General features: G+C 31.0%; 1 protein-coding gene across 2 annotated transcripts in view; it reads right to left on the bottom strand.

Moving 5' to 3' along the window:
* LOC105138912 (ankyrin-2-like) overlaps positions 1-15,775 on the bottom strand; it is a 44,192-nt gene extending 28,417 nt beyond the window's left edge. The window contains exons 1-2 of one of the 2 annotated variants that reach the window (XM_011045147.1): positions 15,118-15,775; positions 3-541 (exon numbers count right to left, since the gene is read on the bottom strand). In XM_011045147.1, coding sequence (XP_011043449.1) covers positions 3-541; positions 15,118-15,769 — 1,191 coding nt within the window. In that variant the 5' untranslated portion in view covers positions 15,770-15,775. The remainder of the gene's footprint in view (positions 1-2; positions 542-15,117) is intronic. The other variant, XM_011045148.1, reaches the window with a different exon arrangement.
* Positions 15,776-16,954: the final 1,179 nt, after the last annotated feature.

Here is a 16,954-nt window from a genome sequence, read left to right as displayed (position 1 = left end):
ACCATTCGACCTGACTTTGGAGCTTTAAAGCGTCCGCCTTGCAATAATTTCACAACAACACCAGATGGTTTCAACTTTACATTATTAACAATCCTTGTATCCACCCGCTTGTCACTCACTAGTGCCTGCATTATCTCAGGACGGCCATACATTGCAGCCAAGTGCAAAGGTGTATTTCCATCGTAATCCTTCTCATTTATAAGTGCTTCCAGTTCTCGATTTCTCAATATTTCTTCCACTAATTTCATTTGTCCACTCTTCGCTGCAACATGAAGAATGTTCTGTCCTTTTTCGTTGAGAAAATCCATTGGATCGAACCAATAAATAAGTAGTTCGCGTACAACTTCAAGATGGCCCTTCTGGCATGCAACATGGATGGGTAAGTTGCCTTCTTCGTTTCTTTGTGATACGGCAACAGGACATTGACTAACCAGGAGTCTTGCTCCAGAAAGGAAGCCCATGGATGCTGCAAGATGAAGGAGATTCCCCCCTTTTTTGTCCTCGGGAAGCATTATATCCGGCTTGCAGTCCGCTAGTTTTTCTAGTGCAGCATAATTTTAAAATTAGATAATCAATACAAAAAACACAAAATGCAGGAAGTTCATGCTTTACATAAAATGAAATTAAGAAGAATAAGTTTTAATGAGACCAATAATTATAAGTGTAACATGTTATTTTTCACGTCCAAATGATGAAAACTTGTGATTACCTAAATTTCCTTCCGAAATAGCTTTTATAAGAGAATCAATCATCTCCTCATCGCAACTCTCTACAGCCAAGTACAAGGGAGACTTGTCTTCCTTGTTCTTGTGGTAGGAAACTTCTAGGTCTTCATAAACGAGGAAACAGGCCACCTCTCGGCAACCCTTGATCACTGCATCATGCAAAGGGGTGTTTCCTTTATTATTCTTCATCCTCAGCAAGCTAGCAAGTTCAAGTGTTCTATGATGAATTTTCACATGCTTGACGATATTTTGAATTGTGTCAAACCGTCCAGCCCTAGCAGCCAGATGAAGCGCATTATCACCCAGGAAATTTTTCCTGGTGATTAGGAGGGGGAAGTGATGACACAGTAGCTGGGTCACACCTTCGCTTCCATGGCTTGCTGCCACATGAAGCAGTGAGTTTCCAGAGGCAGCAACATGTTTGAAAATGATATTGAGCACTTCCAGTTCATCGGACAAGAGACCAAACAAGGCATTGAAGTTGTCTTCCTTTGCATAGGTATAAACCTCCTTCTTCAGTATTTTATTTGGCTCAGAAAAACCATAATCTGCGATCGGAACTGGGAATTTAACTTCCTTCCATCGTTCAAGCTCCTCATGTACTGGTCTCGGCATATCTATTTGTAATTGCATAGAGAGTTGCAACGTGCTGGAAGATTGTATGATGTCGGTTGAGTGCTCGATCTTTTCTTGAGTTACTTAACTTTGCTGCGGTTGTCAGTGCTAATTACATGTCTTGTTATTTGGCCAAGCAAACTAAAGAATTCATAGAAAACATGAATGCAGGAGATATGCTAATTAAAGTATTAGTGAGAGAAAACGTACATTGGCTGCATAATTTTTTCTCAATACAATTATTTAGGAGCATAATGTCAAAATCAAGCTGTTAACGCATTGTCGATTTTCTTTTACATCCAGGTCCAAAAATAACTAAGGGTTTGTGTATTGTATTTATAATTAAAATAATATTTTATGACTTTTAATATATTTTCTAATAGTATTATATAAATTAATAAATTATAAGCACAAATATATCAAATTAATATAAATTTTATTAGCGCAAACAACTGATGCCAGTTTGTTAAGAGTTTGAATAGAATCTTCAAAAATAATTCTCATACTATAAAGGAGAAAATAATATATATATTTAACATAGTTTAGCCAATTACCTATTCCATAGGCGAAAATGAGGATATAACAAAGAAAGAGCAACATTTAAACCCGAAATCAATTATACTCATATCATAATACAAACTTGTAATTAATTAAGAAGAGAGTAATACTAAAATATCCCAAAAGTAATAAATACCTTGATGTGATGATTGATATAAAAATAAACAAAGATATCAAATAAACAAATCTCTCCCTTAAATGTATACCACAATAGGCAACCTTAAATATACACTAAATGGCTACCTCGCCCTTTTGATATATATCTCACATGCCTAAATTTCAAAGCAATCAAGATGTTTAAGTTTACTAGTGTCTAAACTCCTTGCCTAAAGAGGAAAAAGTAACTTCGTTCGGTTAGTGTCCAAATTAGACCATCTACTCACCATACAGTTGGTAGCAAGCATTAGTTACTCTCATGACTTTATACTATAATTAGGCCTTTAAAAAGACATCAAGACACGCCATCTCTATACTCGAAAATTTAGTAGTCTCCCTAATTTTTCTCTCTTCACGCAAGCGGACGTGATTCATGGATATATAAATACCAATGAAATACCAAGTATAAACATCCTCATATTCCATTCTTCTTCATATACACATCTATCATCTTCTTTATTCTTTACATCCTACACAGGTATAAATATAACCTCGAAGGCTATATTCCTTCTGCATCCGTCCTAATTTAAGTGTCGCATGCTCCTTCAAGCCCAATAGTAGACTTATGTTATAGGTGCTCTTGATTAGTTAAACCCGCTTGCTCCCCCAACTTAGATAAAAGTCATTCTCTCCATAATAAAGATCATTATCAAAATGCACACTCCAAACACACTAAAGCAAGATGAGAGGTTTAGTCATCATACAATCATAGACATAAAAAAGAAGTCAGACTAATTCCTCATATCCATACACTCTAAATTTTGCGCCAATAACCAAAAAAAAATTAAAAATCTAAATGCAAAATCTATAAATAGTTTTTTTTTTAAATAGTGAATATCTTCTCTTTTGAAGAATGAGAGATAGAGTGTACAGTGTAGGAAAAATTATAATGAACCTAAATACAGGGATCGTACCTCCTTTCTCTAGTTTACGAAGACGTTTCGGGTATTTTTCATGCACTTTCGATTAATCGCAAATAAAAAAATAATCCGAACAAATTTAAACTGAAATATTGACACCAAAAAAGAAAAAAAAAACACCAAACCATTACACTAGTCATGAGATTCCATGTTAAAATGAAAAAGAAAGAATATATAAGAAAATCAATTCTGAAGGAGAAACATATATTGGTGTACCTGTAAACTGAGAGAGAAGTAGCGTGAAGGGAGATGATGAAGAAGATCCGTTTTCTGCATGCACAAGTACTTTCCCTCCAAATAATTAGACAAAATTAGGAGACTTGTGCATACCGAGAGGTTTCTAAAGCTCTAAGAAACAAACTCCTTAGGTAATAAGGTTTCTAAAAAAAAAAAAGGTTTCTTTGCTTTTCACTTTTCCATTTAAAAAAGAGTGTGATGAAAGAGTAACACGTTGGCATCCAAAGGGAAGTGTTGTTTTAATAATATTTTGATTATACCAGCCTTTAAAATTAGAAAGTGTAGTTGTAATTATTTTTTAAAGTGCTTTTTATTTAGAAATATATTAAGATAATATTTTTTTATTTTTAAAAATTATTTTTGATATCAGCACATCAAAATTATCTAAAAACACAAAAAAATATTAATTTGAAGCAAATAAAAAATAAATAAATAAAATTTGAATTTGAATTCTTCTCATCTCTGTTGGCATGTACTCATATAGTGTAACGAGCTTTCTTATACTTTAAGCTAAAAAACCCTCCTTTCTGATTGGTATGGATTTTCGTTGAATTTTTCGGCGTATCGGCTCATCAATTAGCTTCCTCACCATCGAGATTCTTATTTTAGTTGCCTTTGTCATGTGCATGCACTTCCTCATTCTTCTTCTACGCGTGACTAAAGTCAATCCTTTATCATCATAATTTTTAGATGAATCAGGCTTCAAGTTGTCAACTTGAGGTGCAAGGGTTATACATGGAGTTTGACTTGAGGATGCAATGAAGTTCATCAGAAAGATGGCATTAAGTCTTATAGGTTCAAAGGAGCTTAAATATATTGTAGGGAGTGATTGACGTGGTCCTAATTGATCGTGGTTGTGATATTATAGATTGTTATTTCATCATCGAAAACGATATCTCCATTCCATGAATTTGGGCATGTATTACGAAGTGAGATGTTGTAATTTGATGCTTTGAAGAGTACCTTGATTTGTTTTCAAAGTATTGTTGAAGAACTTTTATGGGGTGTTTTGGCTTGATCCTCAAAGCTTTGTTCTTTGTAGACTTTAAGCATGGATGAAGGAGGCTTAAGAACTCTTCGAGAGAGAGCTTTCTTACTTGAAGAGAGAGAGGAAGTTTCTTTGCTTGAAGAGTTTGTCTCGAAGAAAATTTATATCTTCAAGAATCCTTTTTCGCTAGGTTGAGGCCCTCTATTTAAAGAGAATTGTAGGGGCTCTCAGGTCCTTTTCCAATGCCACATGACATAATTTCATTGGTTGATATTTATTGATTGGATCTTGCATTTATGATAAGATATCTTGAATATCTTATCCCAAGTGTTAAAGTTTCATTGGCCAAGAAATATATAAAGGCTCATTTATTTTTCAAGTCATTTATTTTAATTTTATTTTATCCTTTCTTTTAAAGAATAAAATAACACATGGCAAAATTTGACTAGTAGAAAATTTATGTTTCTCTACATATCAAGCTTTAAATTTGACAAGGGTTCCTCTTATCATTAATCCAAATTCCTAATAATTTTTATTTAAATTTAACCAGATCTTTTGCTCATTATAGCATTAAGCTTTGTTGAACATTAATTACTATTCACACCTGAATTTAAGCCATTCAAACAGCTACCATCGCCGCCCAGCGATCACCAAATCAAACGTACATCATACCTCTATTTTCTATGCTTTCATTCACTTTTGTAATTGCTTGCTTCCAGTTCTTGTGCTTAGATACTCAATTTGCTGATTAAGTTACATATTCCCTGATCTTTTGTTTCCGGATTCGATTTTTATCCCAATTATTTTTTTGCATGATGTTTTTTGTGTTTTAAGCGCTGTAGTGTTTCCTACTAGAATTAACACAAAATCATTAATAGAAAAATGAAAAACATTGACAGAATATTCTAACAATCAGTGTATAAGAAAAACTTTTTTCAGCAATTTAAATAATAACAAAATTCCCAACGAAAACATGCCATCGACAAGTTTCTCATCAGAGACTTGTGTTTCATCCGTAATTCTATCATAAACTTTCTTTTACAATGGAATGGCCAATGAAATACTCACACCAAAAAATTAGATTTTATCACTCATTTTGCACCGGGAAGTCCATAAAAAAAAGGAGAAAATATTACCGCTGAAATCATAGATGAAAAAACACTTTAATTTCGAATGGAATATTCCTTCACTGATTTTATCAGAAATGCCTAAACTTCATGTAACCTTTCAATGAAATGTGAGTAAATATTGCTGACAAAAACGCAATTTTTTTGTGATTCTTTAGTTTTTCATACTTTCTTTTGTGTTATTTAGTTTTTATAATCTCAAATGCATTTTTTATTAACACTACACTCACAACAAGAACAACAAAAAAAAAATTAAAAATATTATAAACAGAATTCCATACACAAACAATAATTATATTAAATAGAATTCCATACATAAAAATTTTGTAAACAACATATTAAAATTTATAAAAAGGTGGAGGAGGTGAAAAAAATCCTAAACTATAAGCTCAAGGAGAGGAAGGAAAATGTAAAGCCAAATATGCATGTATTTGCTCTTATTTTCTATTATTTCTTGTTTGATTTTTGCTCTTATTTTTTCAGTTCTGTCATTATTTATGCTCTTATATTGTACAACTCAATAGCCGATTGTTATGGAATCCTATCTCAAACCATCTCCTTAATGGTCGTTGATGTTTAGTTGAAGTCGGAATGTTGTGTGCCTACCATTGAAACATTATGATTCACCCTTGTATCTTAGGTCAATGCTATAAGCATACTATAAACTTAATTCTTATAAAGTCTATTAATTGCTCCAGTTTCCAACCATAAATGAGGATTGTTAGGAGGATGGTTGTAATTGTCTTCTTTATTTTTAGCAACCATGTTGGCATTATATGTATCTTTCAAAACAAAAACAAAATCACAATCCAATTAAACCTTTTCAAAAAAGCATTAGTAATACAATTATAACTATCCAAAATTACTTACAAAGAACTATTTTATTTTATTATCGATAAATTTTTTCATTCTTTTTTCTTATCCCCTTTTTTTATATGAGTTTCCTCATATAACTCTATTGGAGTATGTTCACACGAAAACTGTTTTTCCTGTCCAATAAATAGTTTGTAAAAAATTCTTATAAATAAAAACTAAATTAATAATTAAAGAAAAAATAATTAAATCTATAGCAATGCTCTTATTAGGCTCCTTGCATGGTTCAACAAGGAAAGTGCTTTTCAAGTGTGCATGCTCATTAAACCATGAGTTTTTTTTTTTTTGAGACCTAGATTGGGAGCATTTTTTAAAACCATATGATGCCAAAAATTCTTGAAACTTAGCCTAATTATCCTTTATTATGTGTCTCGGTCTAAAATGTTTTCACAATGCTATGTCATCAAAGTTGGCTGTATTCATTGCATATCTAGGGGCATCATGCCACAAATCACACAACCTAATATAATAATTTAATAAATAAAATTAAGATAAGGAAATGAAATATTATAGTTTTACAATAATATAATTTTTTTCATTATACTTACCTAATTGCAATGTGGTTTTCCCATACATTCCTAACAACCATCTCATTTTCCTTTTTCTAGTACTTTTTTTCCTTATAGTCAATTCATACATTAATTATTTTTTAAAATTTTAAAAAATTATGTATTAACTCAAAGTATATATTATTTATTTAATCTTAAATTTTTCCTACAAACATCTATTATATTCATACATTTAGAATGATCTTAAAGTTGACTCCATTGAAACAATGGTTCTTAATTATTATTTTTAAGTGTAATTGTATTAAAAAAAAAAACTGAAAAAAACACAAAGGGTGTACCTAAGATGTACATCATCTTGTAACCCAAATCCAATTGACTTTAGGTAGCAGGAAAAGAAAAACTAAAGCTACATAAAGCTTAAAATTTCTAAAAACAAGACTACCCGAATAACAACAATGAAAATCAATTCATCAAAGTCATTTTCATTTAATGTAAAACTTAGAATAATCTATTACCAATAAATAACTTCAATGTTGAGAAAACACATGACTTATATAGTGTTTTTGGCTTTTTATTTTGCAGTAAATTTTCTTGATACAATGTCTCTAGATAAAGGGATTCTAGCTTTGCTAAATGCATTGGATGAGCTTCAGTTGGAAACATGTACAATAGGTGCCTCTTCATAATTGATATCTAAATTAACAACATGATCATCGATACTACTACTTGATGAAATAACAAAATTCTTATTGAACTTATAACCTTTTCTTTTGAAACATTGTATCTAAAAGGAAATAATTGATATAATACATAGAAATAAATAGCCATATTCTCATGTCCATAATAACATGAACTAAGAGAGAAGAAACATACACATTATTTGCACAAACATACCATTATAACAAGAGCATTATGCTTGATAGGGTTAAAGAAGCCGTCTAGAAATAATAGCACAACATAATTGTTTAATATTAACAATTAACCCACTACATGTTTGTAAAAGGTATTAAAGATCACATAGCAATTGGAGCAAGCCATTAATTAAAGAATAGCTTATGTGATCCACGCTAAGTGATGAGATCCTACCTACAACATCAAATTATCTATTAAGAGTGTTTATTAGGTCTATTGTAAGGTCTAAAATAAAGTGGATCCAAAAGGAGTTGAATGAGCTAAGTAAAGAGGATTGAGTTAAAAATGTTCAAATATGTTAGTTTGGACTTTTGTCTACTTTTTGGGTCAAATATGCTAGTTTGGACCATATTCTTATTAGAATACTTTCAATGAAAAATAAGGAGAATAATTAAAATCTTTTGCTTGGAATTACTTGATGAAGCACTCAACTCTAAATGACTTCCTTTTGTAATATGACTTTTTTCTGGTTCTCTCTTTTTTGCCCCCATCATTTTTTTTTTCCAGATTTAGTCATATTTTCTTCCATGATCTCCTCCTTCTTTCTTTTTTTGGTCCAAAATCTCATTTTATTTTTTTCTTAATATTTTCTTCAAAACAGATTGATTTTGAATCCTAACTTTTAACCCTGTTTTCTCCATTAAATTGACTTGTTTTGAGAAGTTCAAAAACATCGAAGTTGTATATATCCCTCTAAGATTTCACCTATCACTAAAATCTCTTAATTTAGGTATCTAAAGGAAAGTTATGTCAAATTTACCGAGACATGCTTCTAAAATTTATGGTTAAGAAAGTTCACTTTCCTCCCATCACACTCGACATAAAATATAGGACCTCTAAAAATTAAAGAAAAATATGGAGTCATCCTAGTTTTTTAAAGGAAAGTAAGAATTCTAAAAAATAAATTTGTTCTAGAGATTTAAGTAAGGGGTTGGTTATGTTTAAGGTAAGATAAAAATGACTCATACTACATCCTTTTCAAGAAAAACTTACCTTTGCTATATGTTTTCAACTAAATGTATTTTTCATATATCATTAAGTTTTTGAATTAGTTTCCAAACTTATTTATAGTTATTTGTTATCGGTGGATGTTCATCGAGTCTAACAAGTAGTTTTTTTTTATTTTTATTGTTTTTTATGATCAAAAGTTTAATATATATTTATTAACCTTTTTATTATTATCTTATTTTAAAAACTTTAAGTTGAACAAATACCAAGCTTAAGCCTTGACAATCCCTATATTGTGGAGACTTATAGACTCATTATATCTACATCGAACCCTAAAACTAGGAAACATGTATACTTAACCATTATGAACATTATGCAAACTTGCGAAAACTCATCAACGCAATATTGAACTTGTTTTATAGTTGAAAATGTTGTGTTAGGCCTATGTTGGCCGCTAAAAACTAAGAGACACATCAACCTTACTATTCAAGCCTAATTTTTATGAAAAATACAACTGAACATGATGTAAACTTGTCAAGACATTGTTTTTATTCTTTTTTTTTTCAAAAATAAATATTTACACACATATAAATACATAAAAAGATGAACATGTATTTTATTAAATGTAGATAACACTAACATGAAAAGAATAAAAGCAAAACAAAATAAAAATGCATGAGCAAGTAGTGTCCATACAAACCTAAACAGGAAAAAAGAGAAAAGATATGAGGCTTACCTTGAGGCTTTTTATAGGCGAGGAGGGTTGTTATGGTTGTTGCTGCTAGTGGAAAATGATGGTGGTGCTAGCGGTGGAGGGTGATTTTCTCACTCTTCGTTGTTTCTCTCCCTATTTATTGGTTCTCTTTGTTTCTTATTAAGTGAGCTTCTTTTTCTTTCTTTTTATGTTCCTTTCTTCCCCCCTTTACCATATGGTTCACAATACCTACATTTCAAGCTTAAAACTCTCTTCTTTCTTTTTTTATTTTTTTCTATTTTTTTGTCAATTCTATTGGGTTTTGGTTTTTTCTTTATTTTGTTTCCCTTCCTTTCTTATTTCACCTTTTCTACCTTTTGTCTCAATATATCCCCACTTCTCTAACCTTAGACTCCTATTTTTCTTTTTTCTCTCTATAAAACTCGACATTTTTTTCTCTAGATAAGCTTTTTTTATTTTTTGTTTTGCCTAATTATTTATAGCAAAGATAAAGCTCCTAGAATCTTTTTTAGTGGAATGATCACTATCATTGGTTACTTTGCATCAATCTCAACCCTTCACCATTGTTATGCACTTTGGCTAAACATGTTTGAGTTGGTCTATTTGCACTAGTTGTACCATGGCTTTAGAGGGTTAGAGGACATATTTTTTAGTTAACAATGTAGTGCATATTGAGGGGAGGGGAATGATTTGTTTTTTTTATATCATTCTCGAGGGTTTAGGAGAGAGATAAAATTGCCTAAAGTTAGGCTAAAACCATGGAAAACAAGACAAAATTATGAGGCCACCACAAAGAAGAAGACATTGTTCACAATACATATCCAAAACAATGTTGTTTTAGACTATTTTTTTTATTTTAGTTGTAAAACAACATTATTTTCCCCAAATTGCGCTATTTATTTTAATCAAATTTTCATGTTTAAAAATAGGTCTCCTAATTTTTTATTTTTTTAATTTGGTCCTTGGATCTTTAATTTTTTTTAATTGTCGACCAATTTCAACATTTTCTTTTAATTTCTTTTAATTTTTCCACTAATTGCATTAAAAATTGTACTTGAATTTTATTTTCCTTTTCAATTTGGTTCTTGACTTTTCAATTTTCAATTATTTAGTTAATTTCAACCTTTTTCTCAATATTTCTTCACAATTTCATCCTTGATTGAATTTTTCTTGTCCTTGTATTTTGCTATCTTTTCTAGTTCGGTCATTGACTTTCAAATGTTTAGCCAATTTCAACCATTTTCTCTTAATTTCTTCACAATTTGATCCATAATTGCATTTTTCTTCTTATTTTTTGTTCTTTTTTTGAAATATTGTTTGTTCTTTTTTGATAAAAATATTTGTTGCCTTTTTGTTTGAAATGTTTTTATTTTTATTTGAGAGGGGTTAAGTATTATTATTTTATAAAACTTATTTCCTCAAAGACTTTCTAAAGTTTATAATCCATAGGAATCAAAGTTAATCAAAGTTTCAATACTTTTGACCTCTGAAAACACCTCTCTTTATTGCTTTTAAAGATTCCTTTATTTTTTTTCTTTTTTCTTTTTTAAAAAGAAAATAACTTTCCAACACCTTGTTGATTTTGATAACATGACCTACGATAAATTTTACTTGTAAACTATCTTTCTTTCACACTTTACATGCTCTTGTAGGAATAAAATTGTGTAAATTTAGTTATCTTAAAAGTTAAGAAAATTAGTGTTTAAGCTTAAAAATGATAGCGGATATGATGTTGATATATATAGAAGGCCAAAGTATAATTCAATAAAGCTAAAAGGAGTAAGTAAAGATAAAGATAATAAATAGATAAGCTTTAAAGTTTCAATTGATTCAAAGAATGCCTAAATCATTTTTTAAGTAATATTTCATCCAAGAAACCATGAGCATCATCAAACAACTTTTAGAGTTTGTTAAAATCATATAAATTTACAATATTCACATAAAATTTCTCTAGGTATGCAAAATAATTATTGATCTTGATGACCATTCATTGAATATAAAAAATCTTAAATTAAGCAAAATCAAGTCAAGAATTAACAAAATAGACTCAAGCAATAAGATATTTTCCTGAAAACTATAATAAACTTCAACCAAATTTCGCCATGCTTTAGAATACATTTTACAACACTTTGAACATTCTTTTATATATATATATATATATAAGAATCCAACCCCATATCATAGCTCAGGTCCACTACTAGTACATACTATTTATCAAAAACTCATGCGATTAGTTGTTGTCAAACTATTTAGTGCTAAAAATTCGAGAGTCAAGTACCTTGCAATATGAAAGAACTCTGTAAAGACACACCCGAGACATGTATGTTCTGCTTTATATATAACCAGAGTCGTTACAAGAGAGAAGAGAAAGAGCTTATCTATTTGTTACAAGAGATACAAATTAATTACATGAGATTTAAATACAAGATAAAATGCCCTCCCGTTCGCAAGCTATCCAGTTTGAAATGGATGTGATCCTATTCTCTACCCATAAGATAAGTCCGTACATGCATCCTTCTTTTCATTCGAGCCATGAATTTAAAGGGATTTGCACGCAAGAAAGACAATACTGAATTTGCAGTTGAAACCATCATTCGATAGGAACAAACTAATTGGATAAAAAAAAGACAATCTTGGAATGTGATGATGGTTGTGAAAAATCCATTACGTTCTTGCACCGTGATTGCCAGGATGAATGTATATGCTAAACCCAAGCAGAGAAGGGAGTAGAAATTAAGAAATGTCGCCAACTCCATGTTACATGTTACATAACTGGCACGACCTAATGATATCCGACAAAGGATTATAGCGGCGATGAGGGAGAAATTCATAGCTAGCATGTCAAAAAAAATATAAGCTCTCATCAGATTTTTTGAACTATCACTGTTAAGATTAGAACCTGATCCAGGCACAGTGATAGCACCAGCGAAGGTTACTCCAGCTACCAGTACTGCCACCACGAGAAGATTCCCTACCCCTCTGTTCCGTTCCTCCGTCGTTAACGTCGTTAAATCAAAGTTAAGATTGATGTCAAACTCAGTCTTATCACCTGCCTCCACCAAAACTTTTAATACCTCACGCTGAACAACAAAGTGTTAATTAGAAAATATATGGTAAACAAATTATATAAAGCATCATGACAATGTTAGCTTAATATCCCATATAACGAAGAAGTAATTCATCGCTATTTAGTAGATCAGTGAGATATTCCATGTTTTTGAGCAGGTAAAGAACTTTATTTCCATTTTGGATTAATCAAATTTAAGGTAATTAAAAGAAATCTATCATTCCCTTTTCCGTAAAGTTGCAACTTGGATAAAATGTGGATGTGAAAGTTTTTGCTATACTAGAATATATTTGCTTCCATCACTGATTAGCTTCTTATGTGGACCCAAACGGCTAGAATATAAAGTAATTTAATTTAAAGACCAAACGGAAAGTGTCTGTCGGTAGTCACCGACTGAATTAACAAAAATAGTAATAGTTTGTCGGTAAATCCATTGTTATTGAGTGAATTTTTGGTACTGCAAAACCATCCGGCAATGAATGACAGATTTTTAAGAGATCATGAAGGAAATTTTTTGTGTCTTCTCTTGTTCTACAGGTATAAAAAAATCAAATGTGACTGAAGTTTTGACAATTAATAGAGCTTTTCAAGTAAGTATTGATTATTCCTATACACTTATTAGAAGCTGGATTGTAGAGAATGATTCATATAATGCCATTACATTGGTCAAAAGTCACAATATTATAAGATCATGACGCTTACAACATGAATTCATTAACATTTTAAATTCTTGAGTATCTTTTCTTGTGAACTTTACACATATTCTTAGTAATCATGTCACACAGATCATTTGGCAAAGCAATGGCAAAGCAAGGAATGCATAGAGAAGCAAATTTAGTTACATGGTTTTTGTTTTTATTAATTTCAAAGTTTGGTTTATGTTATGGCTTTGTGGGTTAATAGGACATTGGTTTTTTTTTTTTAGTTTTGTTTGGTTTGTAAAGGACCAAATATTTTTGTTTTGTTTTTTAATTCGTTCTTTATCTCTCTATACAATCATTATCTTATTGGCTATAAGATTCCCCCGACGTTCCAGCTGTTGTCCAACTAAACCTTAAGAACTAGAGCCAAAAAAAAAAATCTTTATGTTACCTATTTGTTAAAGTATCACTTAAATGTAATGCTTGAATCTGAATTTTTTTTTTAAAAAAAAATGAACAAATGTCCGAGGAAAACTTTTCCAGATTGTTTGTATAGTCCAACAGTTGTATTGTTCTTATTCAGGGGTGAAGACAAGTATATATTTGTATGCATGCTTGATTAATAATTGTAATCTCCAATACGTACTAGTGAAGTTTTTGCAGAATATAGGCTTTGTTAAACTACGTCAAATTTTAATGTTCCTTTTACTTTATGTTATTACTTGGTTTGCTAGAGTTTTGAGATTGATTAAAGTCTTGAAGAATTAAAGCTAAATCATACGAAGTCACGACTACCATGAAAGATGGGAGCAAAGATGATGATGTCCTCATGGATCATAAATATTGTAATGAAGTTTTGAAAAATTCATGGATTGTAGATTTTGCATGCTACTTTCATATTTATTTAAATAAAGAATGTTTTGACTCTTACAAAGAATATGTTTTGATTCAATAGCGCTAGTAAATGATAATAAAATCTAAGTTGCTAGAATTGATAATGTTAAAATTAAGATACATGATGGAGCAATGAAAACCCTTTGTGATGTTAGGCACATGCCAGGACTTGAAAGAAAGAAAGTTTGTGAAACCGAAAATTTTACCAGTTTGCGAACTTCTACTTCCTGCGATTTATTCCATACACCTCTCGCAGCATCATCCTCATGCTTGGTATCGATTAGCTTGTTCTGATCAAGGACAAGCAAAGAGTAAAGTATTAATTTCTAAGTATACATTCGAAACTGAATTTGAATGTATTTTCTTGCATTCAGTTCTTGTAATGTTAAAGTTTGTCCTTTTCATTTTCATTTTTTGCAAGTATATATGATGATTAATTTGGAGTATAAGCCCCCGTGATGTTCAAGAGCAATTACAAGCCCCTTGGCACCATAAGGTCAGTTTTTCGAAAAGGCTCAGCATATGAGCATACCATTCCATCTGACTTGGGTGCTTCAAAGCGTCCGCCTTGCAATAATTTCCCAACAACACCAGATGGTTTCAACTTTCATTATTAACAATCATTTTATCCACCCATGTCACTCACTAGTGCACTATCTCAGAACGGCCATACATTGCAGCCAAGTGCAAAGGTGTATTTCCATCGTAATCCATCTCATTTATAAGTGCTTCCAGATCTCGATTTCTCAATATTTCATCCACCATTTTCATCTGTTCACTCTCCGCTGCAACGTGAAGAATATTCTGTTCTTTTTCGTTGAGAAAATCCATTGGATCGAACCAACAAGTAAGTAGTTCGCGTACTACTTCAAGATGGCCCTTCTGGCATGCAACATGGATAGGTAAGTTGCCTTCTTCGTTTCTTTGCGATGCGGCAACAGGACATCGACTAACCAGGAGTCTTGATCCAAAGAGGAAGCCCATGGCTGCTGCAAGATGAAGGTGATTTCCCCCTTTTTTGTCCTCGGGATGATTTATATCCGGCTTGCCGTCCGCTAGTTTTTCTAATACAGCATAATTTAAAAATTAGATAATCAACACAAAAAACACAAAATGCAGGAAGTTCATGCTTTACATAAAATGAAATTATGAAGAATCAGTTTTAATGAGACCAATAATTATAAGTGTAACATGTTATTTTTCACATCAAAATGATGAAAACATGTGATTACCTAAATTTCCTTCCGGCATATCTTCTATAAAAGAAGCAATCATCTCCTCGTCGCAACTCTCTACTGCCAAGTACAAGGGAGACTTGTCTTCCTTGTTCTTGTGGTAGGAAACATCTAGGTCTTCATAAACGAGGAAACAGGCCACCTCTTGGCAACCCTTGATGACTGCATCATGCAAAGGGGTGTTTCCTTTATTATTCTCCATCCTCAGCAAGCTAGCAAGTTCAAGTGTTTTATGATGAATTTTCACATGCTTGACGAGATTTTGAATTGTGTCAAACCGTCCAGCCCTGGCAGCCAGATGAAGCGCATTATCACCCAGGAAATTTTTCCTGGTGATTAGGATGGGGAATTGATGACACAGTAGCTGTGTCACACCTTCGCTTCCATGGCTTGCTGCCACATGAAGCACTGAATTTCCAGAGGCAGCAACATGTTTGAAAATGATATTGAGCAGTTCCTCTGATGAAACATGTTGCAGTTTATCGGACAAGAGACCAAACAAGGCATTGAAGTTGTCTTCCTTTGCATAGGTATGAAACTCCTTCTGCAGTATTTTATTTGGCTCAGAAAAACCACAATCTGCAAGCTTCGGAACTGGGAATTTAACTGCCTTCCAATGTTCAGGCTGCTCATGTACTGGCCTCGGCATATCTATTTTTAAATATGTGATTTTTTTTAAAAGTTTTCTTTATTAATTTTATTATTTTTAATATTAAGTTGGTTGAAAATTATAATGGTAGATTTTTTCATGAAATAATATAGATTGCTGTAGTGTTTTCCTGATGATTTTTTTTATATTGAGCTAGTTGAGAATTTAGTTTCGTAATTTTTTTTTTAAACACAGTAGATTGTTATAGTATTTACCTACATGATTTTTTAATGATTTTTTTTTAAAATTTTATTTTTTAAATATTAAGCTGGTTAAGAATTTAATTTTGTAGTTTTTTTCTTGAAAATATTATGAATTACAATAATTTTTTTCTATATAATTTTTTTTATTTTTTTTATAAATCTACAATAATACATAAAAATATCACAAATCTGCAACATCACAGGGTGATGACATCCAGTAGTTAAATATTTGATGTCGTGAATTCTACCTTCTAAAATGATAAAATGATATGTTAACAAAAGAAAATTTTCTTCTTTGACTTGAAGTATTATATTTCGGAGGAACGTTTTCTTTACTGGTGTTTTATAAAGTTTATAATTATGACATATGTACCCAAAGAAGAGATGAAGAGCGTTATTTTACGTTGCCATTCATTGGAAGTGGCGGCCATTTTGATTATGCAAGAACAGCGGCAAAATTTCCCAATCTAGATTTTGTTGGCCTTTCATTTTGAAGGATTCTTTAAACTTTGTTAATTTATGATATCATTGTCAATTGGTTTGATGAGAGAAAATTCTATGGAGAAATATGGTTGAAATTTATTATAGTTTTCAGGAAAATATCTTATTGCTGGAGTCTGTTTTGTTAATTCTAGACTTGATTTTGCTTAATTTAATGGTTATCAGGATCAATAATTATTTTACATATCTAGAGAAATTTTATGTGAATATTGTAAATTTATATGATTTTAACTAACTCCAAAAGTTGTTTGATGATGCTCATGGTTTCTGGGATGAAATATTACTTAAGAAATGATTTAGGTATTTTTGAATCAATTGAAACTTTAAAGTTTATTTTATGGAGTGTTGATTTATATTAATTTAATTATTTTATAATTTTTTAAAAAAAAATTTAAAAAATTATATTTTTTAATAATTACCGATGAAATTATATATTGTATTTTTTGTTTTTATTACATGACAATTTTTCCAATGAAAATAT

Source organism: Populus euphratica, unplaced genomic scaffold (genome assembly GCF_000495115.2).
Source record: "Populus euphratica unplaced genomic scaffold, PopEup_1.0 scaffold135.1, whole genome shotgun sequence".
NCBI classification, from domain to species: domain Eukaryota; kingdom Viridiplantae; phylum Streptophyta; class Magnoliopsida; order Malpighiales; family Salicaceae; genus Populus; species Populus euphratica.
Note: the sequence above shows the minus strand (reverse complement) of the source record. Positions and strands in the feature narration are given on the sequence as shown.